Source organism: Bos grunniens, chromosome 11 (assembly GCF_055505025.1).
Source record: "Bos grunniens cultivar Pamir isolate PY7600 chromosome 11, Bosgru_T2T1.0, whole genome shotgun sequence".
In the NCBI taxonomy this organism is placed as follows: Eukaryota; Metazoa; Chordata; class Mammalia; order Artiodactyla; family Bovidae; genus Bos; species Bos grunniens.
Genome location: NC_141175.1, coordinates 915747 through 939353, shown reverse-complemented (window position 1 = coordinate 939353; position 23607 = coordinate 915747). Strand labels below are relative to the sequence as shown.

General features: G+C 54.1%; 1 protein-coding gene across 5 annotated transcripts in view; it reads left to right on the top strand.

Moving 5' to 3' along the window:
* The window catches only part of CACNA1B (calcium voltage-gated channel subunit alpha1 B), a 213472-nt gene that overhangs the window by 105073 nt on the left and 84792 nt on the right, over positions 1-23607 (top strand). For 4 of the 5 annotated variants that reach the window (XR_015136010.1, XM_086323921.1, XM_086323923.1 and 1 more), the window contains exons 16-20: positions 9455-9572; positions 10399-10466; positions 13397-13503; positions 20175-20954; positions 21821-22038. Coding sequence is in view for 4 of the 5 variants with exons in the window: in XM_086323921.1 (XP_086180047.1) it covers positions 9455-9572; positions 10399-10466; positions 13397-13503; positions 20175-20954; positions 21821-22038 (1291 nt within the window). In the remaining variant the exon portion in view is untranslated. The remainder of the gene's footprint in view (positions 1-9454; positions 9573-10398; positions 10467-13396; positions 13504-20174; positions 20955-21820; positions 22039-23607) is intronic. The other variant, XM_086323922.1, reaches the window with a different exon arrangement.

Sequence of the window (23607 nt, the reverse complement as noted above, 5' to 3'; positions counted from 1 at the left end):
GAGACACCGATGTATAGAGCAGTCTTTTGGACTCTGTGGGAGAGGGAGAGGGTGGGATGATTTGGGAGAATGGCATTGAAATACGTATAATATCATATATGGAATGAGTCGCTAGTCCAGGTTCAATGCACGATACTGGATGCTTGGGACTGGTGCACTGGGACGACCCAGAGGGATGGTATGGGGAGGGAGGAGGGAGGAGGGTTCAGGATGGGGAACACATGTATACCTGTGGCGGATTCATTTCGATGTTTAGCAAAACCAATACAATATTGTAAAGTTTAAAAATAAAATAAAATTAAAAAAAAAAAAAAAGAAGGAACTCAGGATAGGAAAGTGGGCTGAAGAGCAGACCTGTAAAAGCCATCAGCTATTACTTGTAGTCAGGGAAATGCAAATGAAACCCACCTCTCAGTTCAGCTGAAATTAAGAAACCTAACAGTCTCAAGTTTTAGAGAAAGTGAAAGTGAAGGTCACTCAGTCATGTCCAACTCTTTGTGACCCCCATGGACTATACAGTCCATAGAATTCTCTGGGCCAGAATACTGCTGTGGGTAGCCTTCTCCTTCTCCAGGGGATCTACCCAACCCACGGACTGAACCCAGGCCTTCCACGTTGCAGGCGGATTCTTTACCAGCTGAGCCACAAGGGAAGCCCCAAGTTTTAGAGAGGATATGGAGAAATGAGGATTCCCTAGTGGTGTTGGTGGGTTGATGGAATCGCTTTGGAAACTAATGTCAGGTATCTAACCCACTGGCACTCACACGGGAGTAGTTCCTGTGTGGGTACGTGCCCTGGAAGGTCCCTGGCCAAATGCACAGAGACCACTGAGGCAGCATCACATATGGTAGCGAAAGCCTGGACGCCTCTTCACGCTTCATCCTCAGGAGAGTGATGAGAAGAGTGTGTTCTGTCTGGGCAGCAGGACCCTGAGTGGATGACCTGGAATTACCATATTAACATGGGTCAGAAGCAATGCTCATCTAAGAACAGCAAGATTCAGAATAATGCAAATCATATGATAATTTTTAATTCACTTTAAAAATTGAAGCAGAGTTGGTTTACAGTGTTACGTTAATTTCTGCTGTATAGCAAAGTGACTCGGTTATACATGTACATACACGTATATACATATATATGTGTGTTCTTTTTCATTCTTTCCCACTATGGTTTAGCATATGATACTATTTAAATAAGGATGAACACATCTTGTTTCCAGACATACTGTGTAACAATATTGTTTATGGTGTATATACACTAGAAGTATAAAAGCCTGCATGGGAATGATTAACACCAAAGTCAGGGCTAGGTGGGTGTGGGGAGAGGACGAATGAGACTGAGGACTTCTACTCAAGGACCTTCAGGTACATTTTTTTTTATATTAGCTCATTTTATTTTTTTCCATATTACCTTATACATTGCTGTTAGCCATGAAGTAACACAAAGCAAATATTGAATGCTTTTATTTTTTTTTAACTTTTTTGTATTTTTTAAAATTTATTTATTTTTAATTGAAGGCTAATTGCTTTACAATATTGGTTTGATTTCTGCCATACCTCAGCATGAATTAGCCATTGGTGTACACATGTCCCTTCCCTCTTGAATCCCCTTCCCCTTCAGCTACATTTTAATGTTTTATTTCTTAAGCTGGGAGTAGGTACACAGAGCTTTAAATATTCATTGTACCTTTCTGAATGTGTGAAATAATACATACTTTACACTTAAATGAATACAAAAAAAGATAAACTGCTGCTGTTGCTGCTAAGTCGCTTCAGTCGTGTCCGACTCTGTGCGACCCCATAGACGGGAGCCCACCAGGCTCCCCGTCCCTGGGATTCTCCAGACAAGAACACTGGAGTGGGTTGCCATTTCCTTCTCCAATGCATGAAAGTGAAAAGTGAAAGTGAAGTCGCTCAGTCGTGTCTGACTCTTCATGACCCCATGGACTGCGGCCTGCCAGGCTCCTCCGTCCATGGGATTCTCCAGGCAAGAGTACTGGAGTGGGGTGCCATCGCCGTCTCCGAAAAGATAAACTAAGTTAACATTAACCAAGAGAAAGCTGGCGTAATAGTAACATCAGCCAAAATAGAAGGTGAAAGAAAGCTTTCTTAAAAAGAAGAAACTGCATCTGCATAACAATAAAGGGAAGATTCAGTGTAAGAACACGGCCCCCAAAAGCAAAGATTGACGGAATTACAAAGAGAAACAAAAAGCCCACTCTCTTTTCAGGGATATATATTTCCAGCAAACGGAAGGATGAAGCTGATGACATTAGAAAGGATCAGGAATCAGCTGATGCCTACAACTGATAGTGGATAAAACGCTCATTCGGGGGCACAGAGAACTTCTGCAGAAACTGATCACTTGTTAAGTCATTCAGGAAATCCCTACAAGTATTAAAGAATTGCTCTCCTACAGTGAACATGCTTCTTATAAAAAACAAGTTTTACTTATTTCTTTAAAATTTGGCCGTGTTCTGTGACATGTGGGATCGTATTTCCCTGTCCAGGGATCGACTCTGCACCCGCTGGATTGGAATGTAGTGTCTTAACCGCTGGACCAGCAGGGAAGTCCCAGAGCACAGCTTTGGCATTACTGAGATAGATGGAAACCGCCAGTAAACAATCACGTAAATCGTCCCCATATTTGAAAGCTGAGGGATTGCGTTGAAGAAGACATCATAGTGGACAGTACAGATATCTTAGTGGATAGTACAGAATACTTAGAACTGAATAATAATTAGCAAAACTTAGGGGATGAGTTTGAAGCAATGCTTAGAGAAAAATTTAGAATCTTAGAAGCAACTATCAAAATAAGAAAATGACTAAAAATAAGAGAATGGCTGAAAATAAATATGTTAAATACTCATCTTAAAAACTAAAAAAAAGACTAATAGAGTAAACCAACGAGAAACTGAAAGCAGGAAAAAAATAATGCTAAGAGCAAATTTAGTGAAACAGAAAACTGACATACCAAGATAACAAAATCATAAAAAATTCATTATCAGTAAGTGCATGGGCATTCAGTCATGTCTGACTCTTTGCGACCCATTGGACTATAGCCGTCTGAGGGCTACAGATGTTTACAGATGTGTATCCTTCAGGGATGGCACCACCAGGCATTTCTGGGTTGGTGTCTCAAAGTGTCTTGAGTGTGTGACAGGTGTCCTGGAGGCCTGTGTTAGGACAGCAGTTGATCAGAAGGTCAGATTCCATCTGAGCCTCCTGGCTCCGCTTCAGAGCTCTCTCCCTCCATAGCTCAGTGAGGCAGGGGCTTCGTTTTGTCCACTGATGATCATAAGTGCCTGAAGGTTGCGTGGCGCACGACAGGCACTCTGTTTGCTCAGTGAAGGTAGATGCAAGTAGTCTGAAATAAAGGGTTAAAAAATCGAATCCAATTCTGTGTGAAGTAGAGCCTCATAGCTAAACTGCACTTATCTCAGTAATATAGTAATTTGTCAATGTAATTTCCTGATCTCTACATGTTAAAGAGAAAATAAGCATATCAATAGATGTAGAAAGTAAAATGTTGACATTATGATGAAAAACATGTTATAAAAAGAACCTAAAATACTAAGGACTCAAAAACAAAAAAGCAACCCAAAACAAACCCACAGCTAGATGGGGTAGCTAATATGGGTGAACTTCCTTTTTGAAGGGACAGAGATGTTCTAAAATTGACTGTGGTAGTGGTTGCAATGGCACCCCACTCCAGTACTCTTGCCCGGAAAATCCCAGGGATGGGGGAGCCTGGTGGGCACCATCTGTGAGGTCGCACAGAGTCGGACACGACTGAAGTGCCTTAGCAGCAGCGGCAGCAACGGTTGCATATACGTGTGAGTGTACTGAAAACCACTGAACTGTGCACTTTAAGTGACTGAAATACATGATATGTTAACTTTATCTCTTAATTTCTTCTGAGAATCCCTTAGAAGAAATGAAGTAGCCCTCATAGTCCACAAAAGAGTCCAAAATGCAGTACTTGGGTGCTATCTCAAAACTGCCAGAATGATCTCTGTTCGTTTCCAAGGCAAATCATTCAATATCACAGTAATCCAAGTCTGAGCCCAATCCCTAATGCCGAAGAAGCTGAAGTTGAACATTTCTATGATGACCTACAAGATCTTCTAGAACTAACACCAATAAAAGATGTGCTTTTCATCATAGGGGACTGGAATGCAAAAGTAGGAAGTCAGGAGATACCTGGAGTAACAGGTGTTTGGCCTTGGAGTACAAAATGAAGCAGGACAAAGGCTAACAGAGTTTTGCCAAGAGAACACACTGGTCACAGCAAACACCTTCTTCCAACAACACAAGAGATGACTCTACACATGGACATCACCAGATGGCCAACACCAAAACCAGATTGATTTATATTCTTCACAACCGAAGATGGAAAAGCTCTATACAGTCAGCAGAAACAAGACTGGGAGATGACCGTGGCTCAGATCATGAACTCCTTATTGCCAAATGCAGATTTAAATTGAAGAAAGTAGGGAAAACCACTAGACCATTCATGTATGACCTAAATCAAAGTGGAAGTGACAAATAGATTCAAGGGATTAGATCTGATAGACAGAGTGCCTGAAGAACCTTGGACAGAGGTTCGTGACATTGTACAGGAGGCCGTCTGTGATCAAGACCATCCCCAAGGAAAAGAAATGCAAAAAGGCAAAATGGTTGTCTGAGGAGGTCTTAAAAATAACTGAGAAAAGAAGAAAAGTGAAAGGCAAAAAAGAAAAGGAAAGATATATTCATCTGAATGCAGACTTCCAAAGAATAGCAAGGAGAAATAAGAAAGCCTTCCTCAGGGATCAATGCAAAGAAATACAGGAAAACAATAGAGTGGGAAAGACTAGAGATCTCTTCAAGAAAATTAGAGATACCAAGGGAGCATTTCATGCAAAGATAGGCACAATAAAGGACAGAAATGGTATGGATCTAATGGAAGCAGAAGATATTAAGAAGAGGTGGCAGGAATACACAGAAGAACTATACAAAATAGTATCTTCATGACCCAGATAACCATGATGGTGTGATCACTCACCTAGAGCCAGACATCCTGGAGTCCAAAGTCAAGTAGGCCTTAGGAAGCATCACTACAAACAAAGCTAGTGGAAGTGATAGAATTCCAGCTGAACTATTCCAAGTCCTAAGAGATGATGCTGTTAAAGAGCTGCACTCAATATGCCTGCAAATTTGGAAAATTCAGCAGTGTCCACAAGACTGAAAAAGGTCAATTTTCATTCCAATCCCAAAGAAAGGCAATGCCAAAGAATGTTCTACATACCACACAATTGCACTCATCTTACACATTAGCAAAGTAATGCTCAAAATTCCCCAAGAAAGGCTTCAATAGTATGTGAACCGTGAACTTCCAGATGTTCAAACTGGATTTAGAAAAGGCAGAGGAACCAGAGATCAAATTGCCAACATCTGTCGGATCATTGAAAAAGCAGAATTCCAGAAAAACATCTGCTTTCTTGACTACACCAAAGCCTTTGATTGTGTGGATCACAAGAAACTGTGGAATATTCTTCAGGAGATGGGAATACCAGACCGGCTTACCTGCCTCCTGAGAAATCTGTATGCAGGTCAAGGAGCAACAGTTAGAAATGGAAATGGAACAATGGACTGGTCCAAATTGGGAAAGAAGTACATCAAGGCTGTATGTTGTCACCCTGCTTATTTAACTTATATGCAGAGCACATCATGGAAAATGCTGGGCTGGATGAAGCACCAGCTGGAATCAAGTTTTCTGGGAAAAATATCAATAACCTCAGATATGCACATGACACCATCCTTATGGCAGAAAGCAAAGAGGCACTAAAGAGCCTCTTGATGAAAGTGAAAAGTGAAAGTGAAGTCACTCAGTCGTGTCCGACTCTTAGTGACCCATGGACACCAGGCTCCTCCGTCCATGGGATTTTCTAGGCAAGAGTACAGAAGTGGGTTGCCATTTCCTTCTCCAGGGAATCTTCCTGACCCAGGGATCGAACCCAGGTCTCCCACATTATAGACAGATGCTTTACCATCTGAGCCACCAGGGAAGTCAAAAGTGAAAGAGGAGAGTGAAAAAGTTGGCTTAAAACTCAGCATTCAAAAAACAAAGATCATGGCATCTGGTCCCATCACTTCATGGCAAATAGATGGGGAAACAATGCAAACAGTGACAGACTTTATTTTCTCGGGCTCCAAAATCACTGCAGATGGTGACTAAAACCATGAAATTAAAAGACGCTTGCTCCTTGGAAGAAAAGCTATGACCAACCTAGACAGCATATTAAAAAGCAGAGATATTACCTTGCCTACAAAGGTCCATCTAGTCAAAGCTATGGTTTTTCCAGTAGTCCTGTATGGATATGAGAGTTGGACCATAAAGAAGGCTGAGTGCCAAAGAATTGATGCTTTTGAACTGTGGTGTTGGAGAAGACTGTTGAGAGTCCCTGGGACTTCAAGGATATCCAACCAGTCCATCCTAAAGGAAATCAGTCCTGAATATTCATTGGAAGGACTGAAGCTGAAGCTCCAATACTTTGGCCATCTGATGTGAAGAACTGACTCGGTGCTGGGAAAGATTGAAGGCAGGAGGGGAAGGGGATACCATGGATGAGATGGTTGGATGGCATCATTGACTCGATGGACATGAGTTTGAGCGAGCTCTCGGAGTTGGTGATGGACAGGCATGCTGCAGTCCAAGGGGTTGCAGAGTTGGACACGACTGAGCAACTGAATGAACTATATCTAAATAAAACTGTTATTTTAGAACGACCATAGCAAACATTGCAGATAAAAGATTGTTGATGGTGAATTTCATGTGCAACTTGACTGGACCACGGGCTGCCTAGATTGAACACTGTTTCTGGGTATGTCTATAATGGTGTTTCTGGATGACATGAACATTTGAATGGAGGACTGAGAAAGCGGATGTGGGACCTCATCTAGTCCACTGAAGGCTTGAGTAGAGCAAAAGGCTGAGTGAGGGAGAGTCCGTTCTTGCTGCCCAGTGTGTTTGAGCTGGGACATTCGGCTTCTCTTGCCCTTGGACTCAGATTTGGGCTGAAGCTTACACCGTCATGTCTCCCAGTCAGCTGTGGGTCTTGGGACGTACTCTCCATAACCACAAGATAAGATATACCCAGACATCTCCTATTGCTTTTTGTTTCTTTGGAGAACTCAGACTAGCACAGGTTGAAAGCATTGTGACTAAAGAAAAACCAAGGGTAGCTAGCATTCAGGCAGTTGAAGTCAATGTAATAAGGAAAAGGAAGAGGCAGAAGGCCTGGAGAGGATGGACAGGTGATGTGATTACACAGAGACCCAGAGAGTCAGCTAGAAACGATAAGGGAAGCCAGCAGTGCTGCTGAACACAAGAGAAGCGTTGGAAGATAGAGCCTTTCTATATACCTGTATTGCTAAGTTAGAATATTCGACTAAAATGAAGGATTTCACTTACAGTAGTCACAAAAGCTATGAGTTACCCAGAAATAAATCCACAAGAAGTATGCAAGACCTTTACATGTGAAATTATAGCTAGTTATTAAAAGACCCAAAGAACTGAAAACAAATGTTTTTAAGGGGGAAGGCTTACTGTTGTAAAGGGATCAGTTCTCCCTAGTTTAATCAGTGATTCAAATCCCAACAGAACTTCTCTTGGCATTCAGCATGTTGATTCTATGGGACAGTAAATGTCCAAGAATAGCAAAGGCAATTCAAGGTGGAGTGATTTGCCCCGCTGTGTATCAAGACTTACTATAAAGCTACCATAATGAAGATTTTGACGTCTAAAGACAAAGTACCAGAGAACAGACTAGGAAGCCCAGAAGCATGCCCAGGCTTTTGTAGGAAGTTGGTCATATGCAAAAGATGGCATTTAAATCAATGGGGGATGGGTGGGGTGTGGGGTAGGGGTGGAATGGTCAAAAAATGAGCCTTCTGTGTGGGAGAAAAGTTGATTTTCATCCTCATGGTAGACAGAACATAACCACAAACTCCAGTTGGATTAGAGATCTAAAAACCAAATTTTAAAATGATTCAGAGAAAATGTAGGAAAATTCGCCATGACCTTGGGATGGAGAGGGACTTCCTAAGAGGCAAAAAGCAGAAACCATAAAGGAAAGACTGATACATTTGACTTCATTAAACTTTTTAATAATTCAACAAATTAGTTAAAAGCAAAAGGACACAAGCAGATTTTTCCAGCAGACATTGGAGATAGAGGACTAGTATATACAAGACTCACTTTATTTTAAAAATTAATTTATATATTTTAATTGGGAAAAAAAGAATATACATATGGAAGTCAGCAAGAAAAGATGAGTCACGAGAAATATAAGCCAAAGAGTTGAAAGGGCCACAGAAAGGAGATCTGAGCAGATGTCCCACCTGACTGGCTGCTGCTTCACCCTGTAGGCTGGGAGCTATCAGAGGGTGTGACGGTGCTCAGTTTGGGACGAGGGTGTGAGGAAGACACAGCCTGAGTTGCTGATGGGACAGTAATTTGGGATAAGCGCTTTGGAAACATCTAGTTAAGTCAAGAGTGTGCAGAACCTGTGATCCAGCAGGCCCGGTTCTAGGCCAGCTTCATGTGCACAGTGGGCACCTCGAAGTGCCCGTCGGAAGGTGGGTGAATGTGTGGGAGGGCCCTGGGCAGCACTTGCCAGGAATAGTGGGCTCACGTGTCCACATGGGTGGACTTCAAGGATGCAGCAGTGACTGAACAGAACGGTGTGTGTAGTCGGGCGCTTTTCTCTGCATGTTTGGAGCACGCATGGTATATTGTGTGTGTACATGTGTGTGGTGTAGATGGGAACGCACACTGGATTTGTGATCGTGGTTGCCTGTCAGGGTGATCATGGGCGGTGGGACCTGATGCAAATACGACAAACCGTCAGCAGTCTCCATCTTGAGTGGGGGACGCATGAAAGTCTGTTATCTTATCCCCTTGCATTTTTCCAAAATACAAATGCAAATGAGACCCGTTTCCTGATGGGGCAAGGATTGTGTGTAGCCGCTCTCAAAGCCTGGCCCACTGGACTGAGGAGGTAGCGACCTGGAGGGTCAGAGGCCGCGGCTGCTGTCTGGCCTTGAGAGCTCATGCCGCCCCTGAGCCCTGAGTTCCTCACCTGCGTGGCAGTGACCTGGCAGCTGGGGACGTGGGGAGCCCACTGGGCAGACCCCCCTGGGCTGACCCCACGCAGTCCAGTGCTGGTCTCCTCGCCTTTGCTCGCCTTCTCTCCCGAGAGCTCTTTTTCCGTTCTTGGCAGAGACTCAGCCCAGCAGCCATGGCCCTTCTGGAAGTTCCTTTGGAGGCCCCTGGGCTGCCTTGCGTGTCATCCAAGAACCTGTGTGTGCACACACGTATGCCCTGGGCTCAGCTGTCCCTCCCTGGGCATGTGTGTGGGCTCTGGGGGCTGTGAGATGCGCCTGGGTGCTCTCCCTCCCTTCCTCCGCAGATCCTGACCGGGGAGGACTGGAATGCGGTGATGTACCATGGGATCGAATCACAAGGTGGAGTCAGCAAGGGCATGTTCTCGTCTGTGTACTTCATTGTCCTGACGCTGTTTGGGAACTGTATCCTATGTGGGCTGGGTGAGGTGCCTCCTGGGTCCCTCTCCTCCTCACCCACTGTGGTGGGGTGGGAAGGGAGGACTCGGGGAAAGACATGGGCTTTGAGCCTGAGGGCAGCTGTTTGTTTTGTTTTCACTTTAATTTAAATTAATAATTAGGTTTTGGCACCAAGCTTTTAAAAAACCTCCCCCTGGTAGAAATGAATCTGCAGGGAAGCACAAGGGAAGGTCTTGTGTGGAGGACGCTCCTCAGGCTTGTGTCTGGAGTCGGGAAGGGGCTCTGCGGGGTCAGGGCAAGCCCAGCTGGGGAGGCTCTGCAGCGGGTGTCCCCATCCTGCCTGACTGGAGTGTTTCCCTGTGGCTGGACCCCAAGGGGCACGACCTTCATCCTGCTCTCTGGGCATGGCAAGGCCTCTGGGTTGCCCGTGGCTTTGGTTGATGCCAGGAGGCAGCAGCTGACCTCAGTGTGCTGTCTCATGGGCTGCTGCAGCGCTGTGCAGGTTCATCCATGAGGCAGAACCCTGGGGTGCCGTTCCCCCTGAGTCCCAGGGTATTAATACCTCCTTGCCAGACAAGGGGGCCTGAGCTGCAAGGTCACCTACCAAGAGATTGCGTCAAGGAGGCTAGGGGGCTGCCTCCCAGCAGCTAGGCTGGGCTGTGTCTGACGGGGGCTGACATGGCTGGAGGGTTGGGGGATCGGGGGACATCCAGGAAGGAGGCAAGGCTGGCCAGGACCTGGGGAGATGGGCCCCTGTGTTGCATGGAGGAAGCCGTGGCCTGACCCTGGGGAGGCTGGGGCATAGACGTCCTTCCTTAGCTGGAGCCACCAGACACCCTGCTGAACGTCTTCCTGGCCATCGCTGTGGACAACCTCGCCAATGCTCAGGAGCTGACCAAGGTATGTGGGTGGGTGCACCCGTGCAGCCCAGGGATGGGTGGATGGGGGTCAGGCCATGTCACTCTGGAGAGGCGGCGGCGTCATGAGGGGGCAGGTCCTGCTTTAGGAACGTGTGGCCGTTGTCCAGGGCTCTCCTCGATTCCTGGATATGCAGGGATGTGGGGGCACAAGAGGCAGGGGACACTGTGCCAGGAAGGGGGGTGACTGTGAGGGCCACTTCTGGGAAGTCAGGACCTGGGAAGGATGACCAGAAAAACAGGAGGCGGGGTGGGAGCAAGAGGTGGCCCACAGGAGACGCAACCCAGAGGCAGACCCGGATGATGGGGGCACGGCTGCCCTGGCTTCAGGATTGAAGGGCACGGTGGCTTCAGTGTGTGAAGTGGGGGCTGTGTCCTCTCAGAGTGAGAGACATCGTGAGGTGGGCCCTAGGGGACATCCGGTCTGAACACCCTAAAGGGCAGGGAGGGGACCCTGTGGTCATCCCCAGGAGTGAGGGTCCCTTATGTTCATCCCCAGATGGTGAGGGGACCCTGGGATCCTCTCTGGGAGGGGAGGGGACCCCTGTGTTTGGTCTCCTGTGTGAATGGCTGAGCTCGGGTGGCCCTGTGTGGTGCTGCCCTCGGATTCGGGGCCAGGCTGGTGGCTGGAGGAGCAGCTCGTGTTTGTTCCAGCACATCCGCACCCAGCGGGATGGCTTTCTCTCCAGGCTGTGCCCTGCGGGAGCCAGCTAATAGTCATCTCGCATCCCTGAGCCTGTGGGGGATGTGATCACACACGTCTCCCTGTGGCATCCCTCCGGGTGATGCGGCTTACTTTGACGCTGTCTGTCCCGGATGGTGCAGGCCGCCCGCTGTTTCAGCCTCGGGCTGGCGCTTTGACAAGCTTGGCTGCTGGTGCGAAGGGGCTGTGGTCCGGAGGCCTGAGGACTCTCTGACCCTCAAGGGCGCGCACCTGCTGTCTGTGTGCGTGTGTACACCTGTGTGTCTGTCTGTGTGCTCACCTCCACTGTCCCTGACAGCCACCCACTCAGTCCTGCATGTCCCAACACTTAACACTGTCCCTGCTCTGGGGCTTGACTTGGGTCTCCCCTGGGGAAGCTGGGCTCTGGACGTCTCTGCAACTCCGGTGTCCATGTGCTCCTGGCCCTGCCTCCCCACCTGGCCCCCTGGGAAGAATGTTCCCCCAGGGGCTCATGGGTGCACCCGCCTCTGCCTCCGCTCGACTGGGCTGGGCTGTGCCTGTGGGTCTGGACTCCTCCCTTCCTCTGAGGGTCGGGAATCCCCCTGGCATGCCTATTACTGTTGTCAGTCGGTTGGTGGACTGAATCTCGCAATCCAGGAGCGGCTGGAGAGTGGCCCAAGCCCGTGGCTGGGGAGACCGGTGTAGCCACAGAGCACTTCTGGCATCAGGATTTCTGGAGCCCCGTGAACCAGGGGTGCTCAGCAGCCTTGGTGATCTGGCACCAGCTGTCCTGAGCTTGAGGGCAAAGCTCTCACTGCCCCTTCAAGGTTGTCAGTGGGAGGACGTACTGACAGGCTGTGTCCTGGGGCCCTGTGTCTGTGCCTGGACACCCTGTGTGGTGACCCCTTTGGACAGACTGCCCTAACTCAGGGGTCCCCTCCCTTTTGGAGGCGGAAGTGGAGGCCTGTTTGAGACAGGCTCTGGGCACTCCTGGGCTGGCCAAGGGTCCCAAAGAGTGGGGCTTGGTGCTCCCTCCTTCGTGCTCCCGCTAATACATGGTAATGTCAATTGTTTTTTGAAGTAGAAATAAACCCATGTCAAGTTTGTAGAACACCCACTGGAGTGACTTGAGGACCATAAACCAGGATGGAGCCTGGAGCTGGAGGAGGGGCGTCCCTTTGGGGCTTCGTGGTGGGTCTGGTTCTGCTGCCCTCCGGGGCCTGAAGCTGGCAGCTCTCTTCTCTATGGTGGGAAATGTACAGACAGCTCCCAGGGGCTTACTTGCCATTACTGTGCCCTAAAAGCAAATTCAAGGATGTTTGGGATGTGTTGGGAATGCCAGCTTCCAGAGGAGCCAGGTGGGCCTGGGGTTGGGGTCATAAAGGAAATAAGGGTGGTCCCAGTGATGTAGCTGGACCACACAGAGACTGGTGGGCCTGTAGACTCAGCCTAGAGCTCTCAGCCTAGAGATCTGAGGAGCAGAACATTTTGGTTTTGCCTGGTGACATGGGCTCGGGGCTGGAGGGTCCGTCCTCCTCCACGTGGAGTGGGCAGAGGTGGGGCAAGGCGTCTGCTCAGGTGTCACATGCCGGCCCGGAGGCAGAGAGCCTCAGGGCTCTTCTCCAGGAGCTCAGTGAGGAATGGAACCCATGGTCAGGCACAGTCACCGCTGGGGATAGGTGGTCGGATGTGACCCGGTAGGTCCGGGTGGAGAAGCTCTGAGGTTGTGAGGTGGCCCTACTAGGCACTCCTGGGGAGGGCTCCCGTGGGCGGTGCTGCGGGGCACCTGGGCTCAGGGCGGCCAGCTGCCCCTTGCGCTGGCTCACTGCTCTGGGGCAGAGACAGACTTCGTTCCAGTGAGACAACTGCTGGGGTAGGCAGGAGGGGGAGCAGGTGGGAATAGAAAGAGGGGTTTGCATTTCACCAGAGTGAGACTGACATGCAGGAATGTGTTCCTGGGCTGGAGCTCCAGAGTGGTGCTGTCAGCAGTGAGCATGCAGGGAAGGCTGCTGACTGGGGACTGTCGCCTGCAGAGATGGGCATAGCAGGGGTGTCTGGAGCCTGGTGGGTCGTGCTGAGGCAGGAGCCAGCTGTCTGGCCTTCAGCTCAGGGGGCGGGAAGGATTCAGAGGTTCTAGGATGAAGAGCTGGTGGCACGAGAGGAGGTCAGGTGGGGCTGAGGCTTCTGTGGAATCTCAGAGTGGACACAGCACTCTCAGGCTAGCTACAGTTTTCTGTCTGTCCAAGCAGGACGAAGAGGAGATGGAAGAAGCAGCCAATCAGAAGCTTGCTCTGCAGAAGGCCAAAGAAGTGGCTGAAGTCAGCCCCATGTCTGCCGCGAACATCTCCATTGCTGCGTAAGGCTCTAGGAGTGGGTTATGGGGTGGTGGCAGGGTTGCTGCAGAGCCCAACTCCTCCTGGGGCTTCTAGAGAGGGCCCTTGCCTTGATTGGAGCCTCTCAGGACACAGCCCTCCCCAGGAGCTGAGGTGGGAGCAGTGGCTCTCCTCCCCGGCAGGGGCCTTTGAGCAACGAGACCACCAGGTAGAGCCTCTGGCTTCTCCCCACCAGGATGAGAGTGAGGTGTTGGCAATGCTGTGGGTGGGAGCAGCCTGCTGATGGCGGTCCCCCTGGACAGTCTTGGGTGGCTCCAAGTATGTCTGACTTCGGCTCAGTTTTTCAGAAATGTGTTTTGTGATGCAAAAGATTCAACATGGTACTTCAGCAGCCCAAGAGTCTTAACACAGTTTCCCAAAGCATCTTTGAGTTTTTAATGTTGGGACAGAGGTCAAGAGGTGGCCTCTCTGATGAGAGGTGGCTGCTCTGCTCTGATGAGAGGAGGTCAGGTGGGGCTGAGACTTCTCTGGAGCCTCCAGGCACCTTGCAGGAGCACCGCTGCTGTGCTATGGACTTCAGAGTTGGGGCAGAGCACCCAGCCCAGGGCCAAGAGCTGCAGTGGCTGCGGGAGGTCGGCCCCCGGGAAGGAGGTGGGAAAGTCTGGTCCCGTGTTTGGTCACTGGGTGACCGCAGGAAAGCACAGGAGGGTTGGGGCCAGACTGAGTCCACCCGGAGCCACCAGTCTTGCCTCCAGCCCCACGCTCACCACCCACCGGCCCCTCCGGCTCCGGGGCTGACCCATGGGCCCTCGCTCTGCAGCTGCGCCCCTCTGCTGTGCTGACTGAGGTCAGAGTGCCGGGGGCAGCCTCAGGCCCTTCCGCGGTGATGCAGGCGGCAGTGCTGAGTGCTCTGGGGGGATGAGTCTGAGGAAGTGTGCACATGCACGGGTGGGGTCGTCTTAGCAGCTCGGTCTTGCCTGGAAGTCACAGGGCCATGGCCTGATTTCTAGGAGGGCATTTGCAGAGGTCCTGTCTCTAAGGTGGCCAGAGGTGGTGGCCTGTGTGGGAGAAGAAGCAAAGGGAGGCCCCAGGCCCTGAGTGAAGGCGGCGGGGCAGAGGCCTGCAGAGAGCCAGGCAGGACACGGCTGCCACCACTCCGCCAGCTGCTGGGGCCCTGGAGCCCAGTTATCCTGGAGTCTTGTTGTCTGGCCAGTGCACCTGCTCTGTCTGCTTGGTCCTGGGCTTACAGTGACCCTGGTGACTTCCTGTCACAGCCTCTTCTCCCAAACTGTGTAAGCTGCTGGCAGTCTGCGTGGAGGATGTGGTGGCGGCTGACCAGTCTGTTCACGAGGGCCTTGTGTGGATTCTGTGTACCGTTTTCCTTCGTGCTGTTCTGGAGGGGAGTGTGATGTCCTGTGTCTCTGCTGCTGGCCAGGGCTGCCCGCTCCTTGGGAATGTGTGGCAGGGCATCCACCCCAACCTGGGCAGAGACCCCAGAGAGGAGGGGCCCCCAGCACAGCCACAGGGAGCTTGTCCGGACACCAGAAAGGGAGGGCTGGATGCTCTTCCTGTTTCTCCGCCCCCACCCTGTTCAGGACGCTGCTGTGCAGGAACCAGACTGTGGACCTATGTCCCCAGGGCCTGGGGGACACTTGGTGCTCCCCTCACAGCAGGCCCTGAGCTCGGCGCTGATCTGTCCATGCTGTGGCCAACCTGGGGTGTGTCCAGGTGCTGGCCCCTGGGTCCTCCTGTGGGTTCTGCAGGCCCACCCAGGATGCAGCTTTGGGTCCTCAGCCCACCTCTGATGCACGTACAGGGGCTCTGATGTGACCCCCCGAGGTCCCATTTCCTGGAGGAGGTCTGGCCTCAGGCATGGGGGTGGGGTGAGGCCGCTGTGCGTGGCTGTTCACTTTTCTCCGTCAGCTGAGGCATCTGAGGGCGGGGCCTCCCTGAGACGGCTGCTCCCACGTCCGTCTGTCCATCTGCCTGGCTCCCTGCTCCACTGGCAGCACCAGCCTCTCACGGTCACTTCTCTGTCTGAGCTGCTGAGGTTGGGGGACAGGGTGTCCCCCGCCAAATCTGCTCCCCAAGCTGTGCTGTGTGGCCTGTGAGACGGGGCCTGCTGAGATGTGCTCTGTGGGCCTCGGATGCTCGGGGCAGTTTTAGGGTCTCTGATGTTTGAAGGGCTCTGTGGACCTTGCCCGAGACTCTGTGCTGGCCCCGCCTGAGTGGGGTGCCCGAGTCACTCGAGCCTCCGTGGGGACCCCAGTGTGTGGCTGCAGGGGACAGTCCTCTCAGGCTCCCTGGAGGGGGACACTCGGGCCGATGTGGTCATCCGAGTTCTCGGCTGCATCAGCCTCAGGAGCGCTGGTGCCCATGGCCCCTCCTGCACACGCGTTCACACTCACAGCCACTCTTGATGTTCACAGTCTCAGTCACACTCACACACACTCACAAGTTCACACACGGGGTCATGCACACTGCTTTGCTCAGTCTCTTGGACACACGTGCCTCTCTGCAGGCAGGGTCAGCAGGCCCGTGAGTAGTTTTGAGCTTCTCACATGTTTGTCGACTCAGCCTTGAGAAGGCAGAGTTGGATACCCACCTGGTCCTCCCCTGGGGAAGCTACCTTGAAGGGAAATGACTGTAAAGAGATCTCTGGTTTCTCTCTATTGATTTTGGAAAAGCTTCTAGAAAGACACTCAAGGGAAGATGGGCTGGTGATGGAACCTGTTTGCCCCTGGGAAGGGTGGTGGTGAGTGGGAGGCAGTGACTCAGAGCCTGGGCAGCCTTGGCTGGGGGCCAAGCACAGTGGTCGGGAAGCAGGGCCCAGGCAAGGCCGCGAGCAGGTAAGGCCCCTGTGTCAGCCATCTCTGCTCCGTCTTGAAGGGGTTAGTGGTCCCCAGCACTAACTGGGGGATGGAGGCACCAGGTCCGACAGAGGAGGGCTGTTGAGAATTGCAGGGTGGGAGGTGCCTGCTCTTTCCGGCCCCGCTGCCCTTCCAGGGGCAGTGGGCACAGAGCTGGGTTGGTCGGCTCAAGGTAGCCTTCCTGCCCTCCAGCCGTGGTGGTTGCTGCTCTGCTGGACGTGCGTGCTCTCTCAACTTCTCCTTTACCCCGAGGTCCCGGCCGGTGTCGTTCTGACGAAGCGTCCCTGGCCTCCGGCCTGGATGCACGCCGAGCCTCTGTCCTGACCAGTGCGGCTGGCGCGTGCTCTGGCCCTCTTGGAGCGCTCTCTGGTGTTCTCACTTTGTTCTGTTTTGTTTTTTGCATGTGCAGTTTTGTAAAGCAAACTCGAGGTACTGTATCTCGCAGCTCATCTGTCTCCAGCGTAAACTCACCGTGAGTCTCTCTGCTACGATTTCCATCTGTGGCTTCATGATAACTACACACCAGCACCTTTGCCCCTGACTCTGCTTTCCCACTTCAAGTCATTCGCTTCAGGGGGCAGCTCCAGGACCACCTCCCGCGCCCCTCTGGGGACACAGGCGCACTTCCTGGCGCCCTCACATCCTGCTCAGCCTGCTCCCGGGATCAGGCTCTCTGAGCTCAGCCCCTCCTCCTCTCCTGGTCGTCCTCTCTGCTGTCTGTCCCTGTGCGGTCACTCTGGCACCATGAGCAGGTCTGCTTTTCCTGAGGTGACCACCACGGGGAGCCGCTGGCTGTCTCCTTGCAGCTCCTGTGAAGTAGAAGTAGAGGGTCCTCAGGGGCTCAGGGCATATGTGGGGCCCTCCTGCTCCAGCCTGCCTTACCTGGGAGAGGACGTCTCTGTGATCCTTAGGAAGTTCTAGCGAGAGCAGAGCTGCTGCCTGTTTGCAAGGCTGCAGAGACAGGGAGAGCCTGAGGTGGGGCCACAGGAGCACTGAGGTGGCCCTGCTGGGGGGTGACACCCGTCTGACTGTCCCCAGGGGCTTCTTCCTGCAGGTGAGAAGTCCCTGGGGATGGCCGGGTGCCCTCCCTGTGCCCTGGTGCTGACTGGCGCTCCCGCGGTCCCTGAGCCCCACCCCCTGTTGCTGGGCAGCACAGGGCTGGGCTGGTGCGGCCACAAGAATGCAGAGCTGCTGCTGTTGGGCCCCCAGTGCCCACAGGATAAGAGTCTGGGCCCCAAATGATTGACTCCAGGCTGGCAGAAAATGCGATGCATCGTAGGTATCCACAGTGTTGCACCTGGGCTGCTTCTGCTTGTCACACTAGGGGTGACTGAGGGGTGACAGCTTTCTCAGCGCAGAGACCCCAAAGCAGAGCCATGCCACAGAGGCTCCTTCTGAGTCCTGTCAGCACGTGGCCGAACTCAGCTCTGCAGGCAAGCCGGGCTGGAACGTGGTGGGGCGGCTCCTCCCTGGGCCTCCTTCAGGGAGGCCTTTGCCTGGGTCTGAGCCGCCTGCCACTCTGCACTGGGGGTCTCTTGCACATCCTGAACTGCTTGGGAACTTGGTGGAGAGGCGTGGGGGGGAGGCGAGCACTGGTCACAGTGCGCCATGCGTCGGGCAGAGCAGGCACAGAGAGGCCCACAGGCGGGTGCACCTCAGCAAGGCTCAGACCCAGAGACACGTCCAGAGAGGCAGCCATGCTACATGCTGGGTGGGCACAGATAGTCCTAGGGGGCGGAGGCCCAGCGTGGCAGCAGTCCAGTGGGAGTGGGGCTGGGAAGTTATGCAGGGAGCCTGGATGCACTCTCTAGTCCAGCAGGCAACCCGCCTCTTCGTGGACTTGAGCTGGTTCCTCGGTGGGACGGAGCTGTGTCTGAGGGTAAGGGTGAGGGCAGAGCCGTTCCTCCTGAGACACCACGTGTCCCCATCATCTTCACTGCCTGCCTGTTTGTGTTCTGGCAGACGGCACAGGCCCCGGGGCTCATGGCTGCATCTGAGCAGGCCGCCACCTGCTGCCCATATGGCTCAGAGTCCAGGTCCATCTCCGGCTGCTGGGCTGATAAGGAGGCTGACCAGTGGCTGGCTGTCAGCTCTCGTGGCCTCCTGCACCCGGGGAACTCCCCCTGGTGGCTGTTGTCCACTGTACAAGGTTCAGTCTTGTTCAGAGTCGGACCCTTTGTTTTGATGCCAGCTGGGGATGGGGAGGTCCCCTGGGGCTCTGGGTTGAAGGCAAAGAAAGATAAGGTGGGTCTGTTGCGAGGTGACCTCGGGAACGGGGCAGCAGGTCAGGGCTTGGGGGGTCAGCTAAAGGTGTGGGTCGGCAGATGCCGGAGAGGCCGGCAGTTGTCCCTATGTGTCTCCTGCTGGGCCCCCAGGGACAGACATCAGGCTCTGCTGCTCTCATACTTCCGAGGTGCTCTCCTGGAAATGGCTCCCCACCCTGAACCTGGACTAACCCTACAAAGGGCAGGACTAGTGTGGTGCTCAGTGGCCGCAGCCCAGAGCCGGGGGTGGGGCCTGTCCAGCCCGGCCCTCAGGGCCCTTGGGTTGTGGCTCTCGGCTGTGCTGTCAGCGCAGCTGGGGTCTGGCCAAGGCCTCACGTCTCCTTTAGACACTCTTTCCCTCTTGTCCTTGCATGCGTCCGATCCTGGCTCCGTCAGTGCCTTGCTGTGGACCCCGTGGGTCACAGCTCTGTGCGCAGTGTGCCGTGGGGACAAGAGGAGGGCGTGAGGGCTGGGGAGGTGGCCAGATGCCACCTGATCCAGATGCCACGGCCATCCTTGTCCTGTGCTGCCCCTGCTGCCCAGGGGGTTCTAGGAACCTCTAGAGGGGAAGGCAAGACTGGCCCTCTGAGGCATTTCCCACTTGGCCAAGGTGGTGTTGGGGTCACCAACTCTGGGGTCTTGTCTAGTGAAAATTGCAGAATGCAAAGGGCTTCCATGCACCCTGGGCTGTGGACCCCCTGTGACCATGTGGGTGAGCTTGGCAGATGGCCGTCAGGGCCTTCAGGAGCCTGTGCCATGAGGGCTGAGCCTGGGCCATAGGCCATTCCTGGTGCCGGAGAGCTCTCAGCCTCTGTGGAGCCAGGAGAGAGGGGGTACTGGTGACCACAAGAGGGGGTGTCCAGCCCCAGACCTGATGCTGGGTTGCTGGGCATTCAGCAAATGGTCATTGAGCTGAGTGGCAGCTGCCCAAATGGGTCTGACCAGCTCAGGGAGAGTGCCTGCCCGACTCCTGAGGGCCAGCTGTCCCAGGGCCCCTCACTCCCTGGGCCGCCCTCCCCTCTGCTCCTGATGACCCGCCCCTTATTGAGTTCCCTCTCAAACACCCTCTGTGTGCTTCTGGCCAGTGACTCTCCTCCTGGAGGGAGAGACGGAGAAGCCCCTCCTTAGGCAGCCCCCACCCAGTCCCACTCCATTTGGACGCTGCCCCCCTCCTTGCCCCATTTTGGCCTTCCTGGCAGGTGGCCCCCCTGCCCGAGAAGCCCGTCTGCCACCTCATGCTAGTGCCTGCCATTCCCACTGCCCTGCACCCCTTGTGCCCTCCGGCCTGGGGCCCCCACCTCAGGTGAGGCTCTCACAGTCTGTGGGCTCCGCCACAAGGGGCATAGGGACGAGGTCTGTTAGCCCGGGTATCTGCCACCGACTCAGCCCATCCACTCTGCTGGGCTGGCCAGGACTCCTGCCGCCTTCTTCCCTCCTCTCGCCCTGCGTCCCTGCGTCCTCTGCCATCCGTCCATCGCTCTGTGTCCATCAGTGGCTTCCCCTGCGGAGCAGAGAGGTGGGACGCAGCGCAGGGGGCTCACAGGGGCGGTCTCCCCACAGCAGGCAGCAGAACTCGGCCAAGGCGCGCTCGGTGTGGGAGCAGCGGGCCAGCCAGCTGCGGCTGCAGAACCTGCGGGCCAGCTGTGAAGCGCTGTATAGCGAGATGGACCCCGAGGAGCGCCTGCGCTTCGCCACTTCCCGCCACCTGCGGCCCGACATGAAGACGCACCTGGACCGGCCGCTTGTGGTGGAGCCAGGCCGGGATGGCGCGCGGGGGCCTGCGGGGGGCAAGGCCCGGCCCGAGGGCGGGGAGGCCGGCGAGGGTGCCGACCCGCCGCGCAGGCACCACCGGCACCGCGACAGGGACAGGGACAAGGCCGCAGCCCCGGCGGGGGAGCCAGACAGGGCGGACGCCCCGAAGGCGGAGGGCGGGGAGCCGGGGGCCCGGGAGGAGCGGGCGCGACCGCGCCGCAGCCGCAGCAAGGAGGCCGCAGGCCCCCGCGAGGCCAGGAGCGAGCGAGGCCGCGGGCTGGGCCCGGACGGCGGCCGGCGCCACCACCGGCGGGGCTCCCCGGAGGAGGCCGCGGAGCGCGAGCCCCGGCGCCACCGCGCGCACCGGCACGCGCCGGAGCCGAGCAGGGAGGGCGCGCCCGGCAGCAAGGGCGAGCGGCGAGCGCGGCACCGCGGCGGCTCCCGGGCCGGGCCCCGGGAGGCCGAGAGCGGCGAGGAGCCCTCCCGGCGGCACCGAGCGCGACACAAGGCGCCGCCCGCACACGAGGAGGCGGAGAAGGAGGCCGAGGCGGAGGACAGGGACAAGGAGCCCCGAAACCACCAGCCCAGGTGAGTCGCGCGGGGCGGGGGCGCGGCCCCGGGCGGGGACGGTCCGCCTTGTTGGTGCTGTGTGAGAAGGCCTTTCACCGCGTGCTGGGGGCTTGGCTCAGGGAAATTTAGCCTAGTCTAAGGCGCCCAGGTGCAAGGGAGGCTTAGGGCAAAATCGTTGGGACTGGTTGGGATCAGGAAGACTTGGAAAGAACAAGGTGACCCAGAGAGAAGAGAAAAATGGGGAGCACTGTGAAGGAAGGAGGGTCAGGAGAGCCTGGGGGAACCTGAGGAGGCCTCCAGGCTAAGGGTGTCACGGAAGGGGGCTGGGCTGTGCGCCTCTGACAGAAAGGACCCTGCCCTGTTCCCTCCCCAGGCCAGCCAGCCTGGGCCCGCGCTCGGACAGGATTCCCAGGGTGACTATGAGAGCCTGGGGGTAACAGGGGCTGCTAGGCTGAGACCAGCCATCTCCACACTTGCCAACAGGTCACAGACCACGCGGAACTCTCATAGTCAGAGGCTGCAGCTCAGGATCAGCCCCACCTAGGCAATGTCTTTGCAGAGCTCTGTGCTTGGCCCTGGTGGGGCCCCAGATAGGTAGGCTTAGGGTAACATCCTCTTCCAGGCTTCTTTATTCTGCCAACAGCTCTGTTACGTACACATAATGTGATGTCAGCCGTGCCTGGTCTTTTGCCAGGGAAAAACAGGTGAGTCAGCTGCAACCCTACCTTTCAGATCCCAAAACACAGAATGTATAGGATGGTAAAAATCAGAACAGGAGGTGGTCAGGGATTTATTTGATCAGGATAGGGGTTTAAGAAGCTGGGTTTTGCAAGTAGAATAGGAGTTTGGGGCTACATCAGTCTGATGTGCATCACTGCTTGCAGGGGGTCGCACTGTGACCTGGAGGCCAGTGTGGTCGTTGGCGTGGGCCCTGTGCATGCCCTGCCCAGCGCTTGCCTGGAGGAGGTGGAAGAGCAGCCAGAGGACGCGGACAATCAGCGGAACGTGACTCGCACGGGCGGTCAGCCCTCAGATCTGAGCACCGCTGTGCGCATCCCAGTGACGCTGACCGGGCCTCCCGGGCAGACCACGGTTGCTCCCAGTGAGTATCTCCCCTCAGCAGCTGCGCAGGCCCCCTTGTGTGGGCCCACTTTGTGCTCCTTCTTCCCCTCCTGCTCCGCAGCGGCCACCTGGGGACAGAGCTTGCCTCTGGGTCGCTCTCAGCTGGAGAGTCTGTGCTGCCGGCATCTGTGCCTCCACGCCCCTTTGCTTTCCAGGGCCCAGAGGAGCACTGTCACTGTTACAGGTCACTTAAGCCTTAGTCTCCTCGCTTCCAAAATATCTGCAAGTTCCCAGGTAAGTGCCAGGCATGGTGTTAGTGCAGAGGCCCAGCAGGAGGGAGCGTGACTGGCTGTCCTCCTGGGGCCCAGAGTCTCGTCAGGAAGACAGACCACAACATGGTTACAGCTCTTCACAGTCGTACCAGTGCTGCCAGGAACTATGGCCACAGACCAGCCTGAGGTTGGGGGTTAGTAGGGGAGAGGACGAGGGTCTCAGGGTGGTGGTCTTCCATGCTGCCTGGTCCCTGCTCTGCGGCTCCTCCCAGGCCTTTGCTTGCGGTCCTGAAGGAACGGTGGTTGCACAGCTGACCGTGTTCAGGCACTGAGGGCACAGGATAATAAAAACGTCAACCTCCTGGTTTCAGACTAGCCCCTCACACTATGCGCAAGGGCACCGGTGTTTCGTGAGCACCAAGGACAGAGAAAGCATTCCCAGGGGCAGAGCTGACGTGAATTCCAGATGGAGATATAGTCTCAGGCAGACCTAGATGCTGCCACCCGCCTGCGTGTGTGCAGACCTGTCCACACACACATGCGAGCACACACGTGCTCTCACCTGCGGTGCTCTCACCTGGGGCCGGGTGTGACGGTGCAGTTGGAGCTCTGGCTGCTGAGCCTTCCCTTCCTCACTGCTTCCTTGGAAGGACGCTTTCCCTGGTCCCTTGTGCTGTTTCACCTCCCACAGTGGTAGTGTGTGTGTTTTCCCCGACTCCAAAATGAGCCCCTGGGTATGCTTCTTTCTGGATCAGCTTGAGGGTCCCACCTGGCTTTTGCCGACAGAAACCTAGATGTGGCCCCTCCCCCGACCCGGCAGCCGCTGGCCCTTTTACTGCGTCTGTCATTTGCCTTTTCCACAATGCCATACGGTTGGATTTGCATAGTATGCAGCCTCTTCAAATTGGCTCCTTTCACTTACCCATGTTCGTTTAAGGTTCCTCCGTGTCTTTTCATGACTTTATAGCTCATTTCTTTTTTGTGCTGAATACTATTTGGTTGTTGGGGTGGACCACAGTTTATTTATCCATCCATCTGTTGAAGGACACCTTGGTTGTTTGGAAAATTTTGGCAATTATGAATAAAGCATTCATGTTCATGAATAAGCATTCATGTTCAGGTTTTTGTGTGCGCATACATTTCCAGCTCATTTGGGTAAATATCTAAGAGTGTGATTTTTGGACTATATGGTGAAACTGCATTTATCTTTTTTAAGAACCTGATCTAACAAATTGGCTGTATTGCTTTACATTCCCACCAGCAATAAATGAGAATTCCTAGTGCTTCACATGCCTCTCCAACAGTTGGTACTGCCCATGTTTTGAATTTTCTCCATT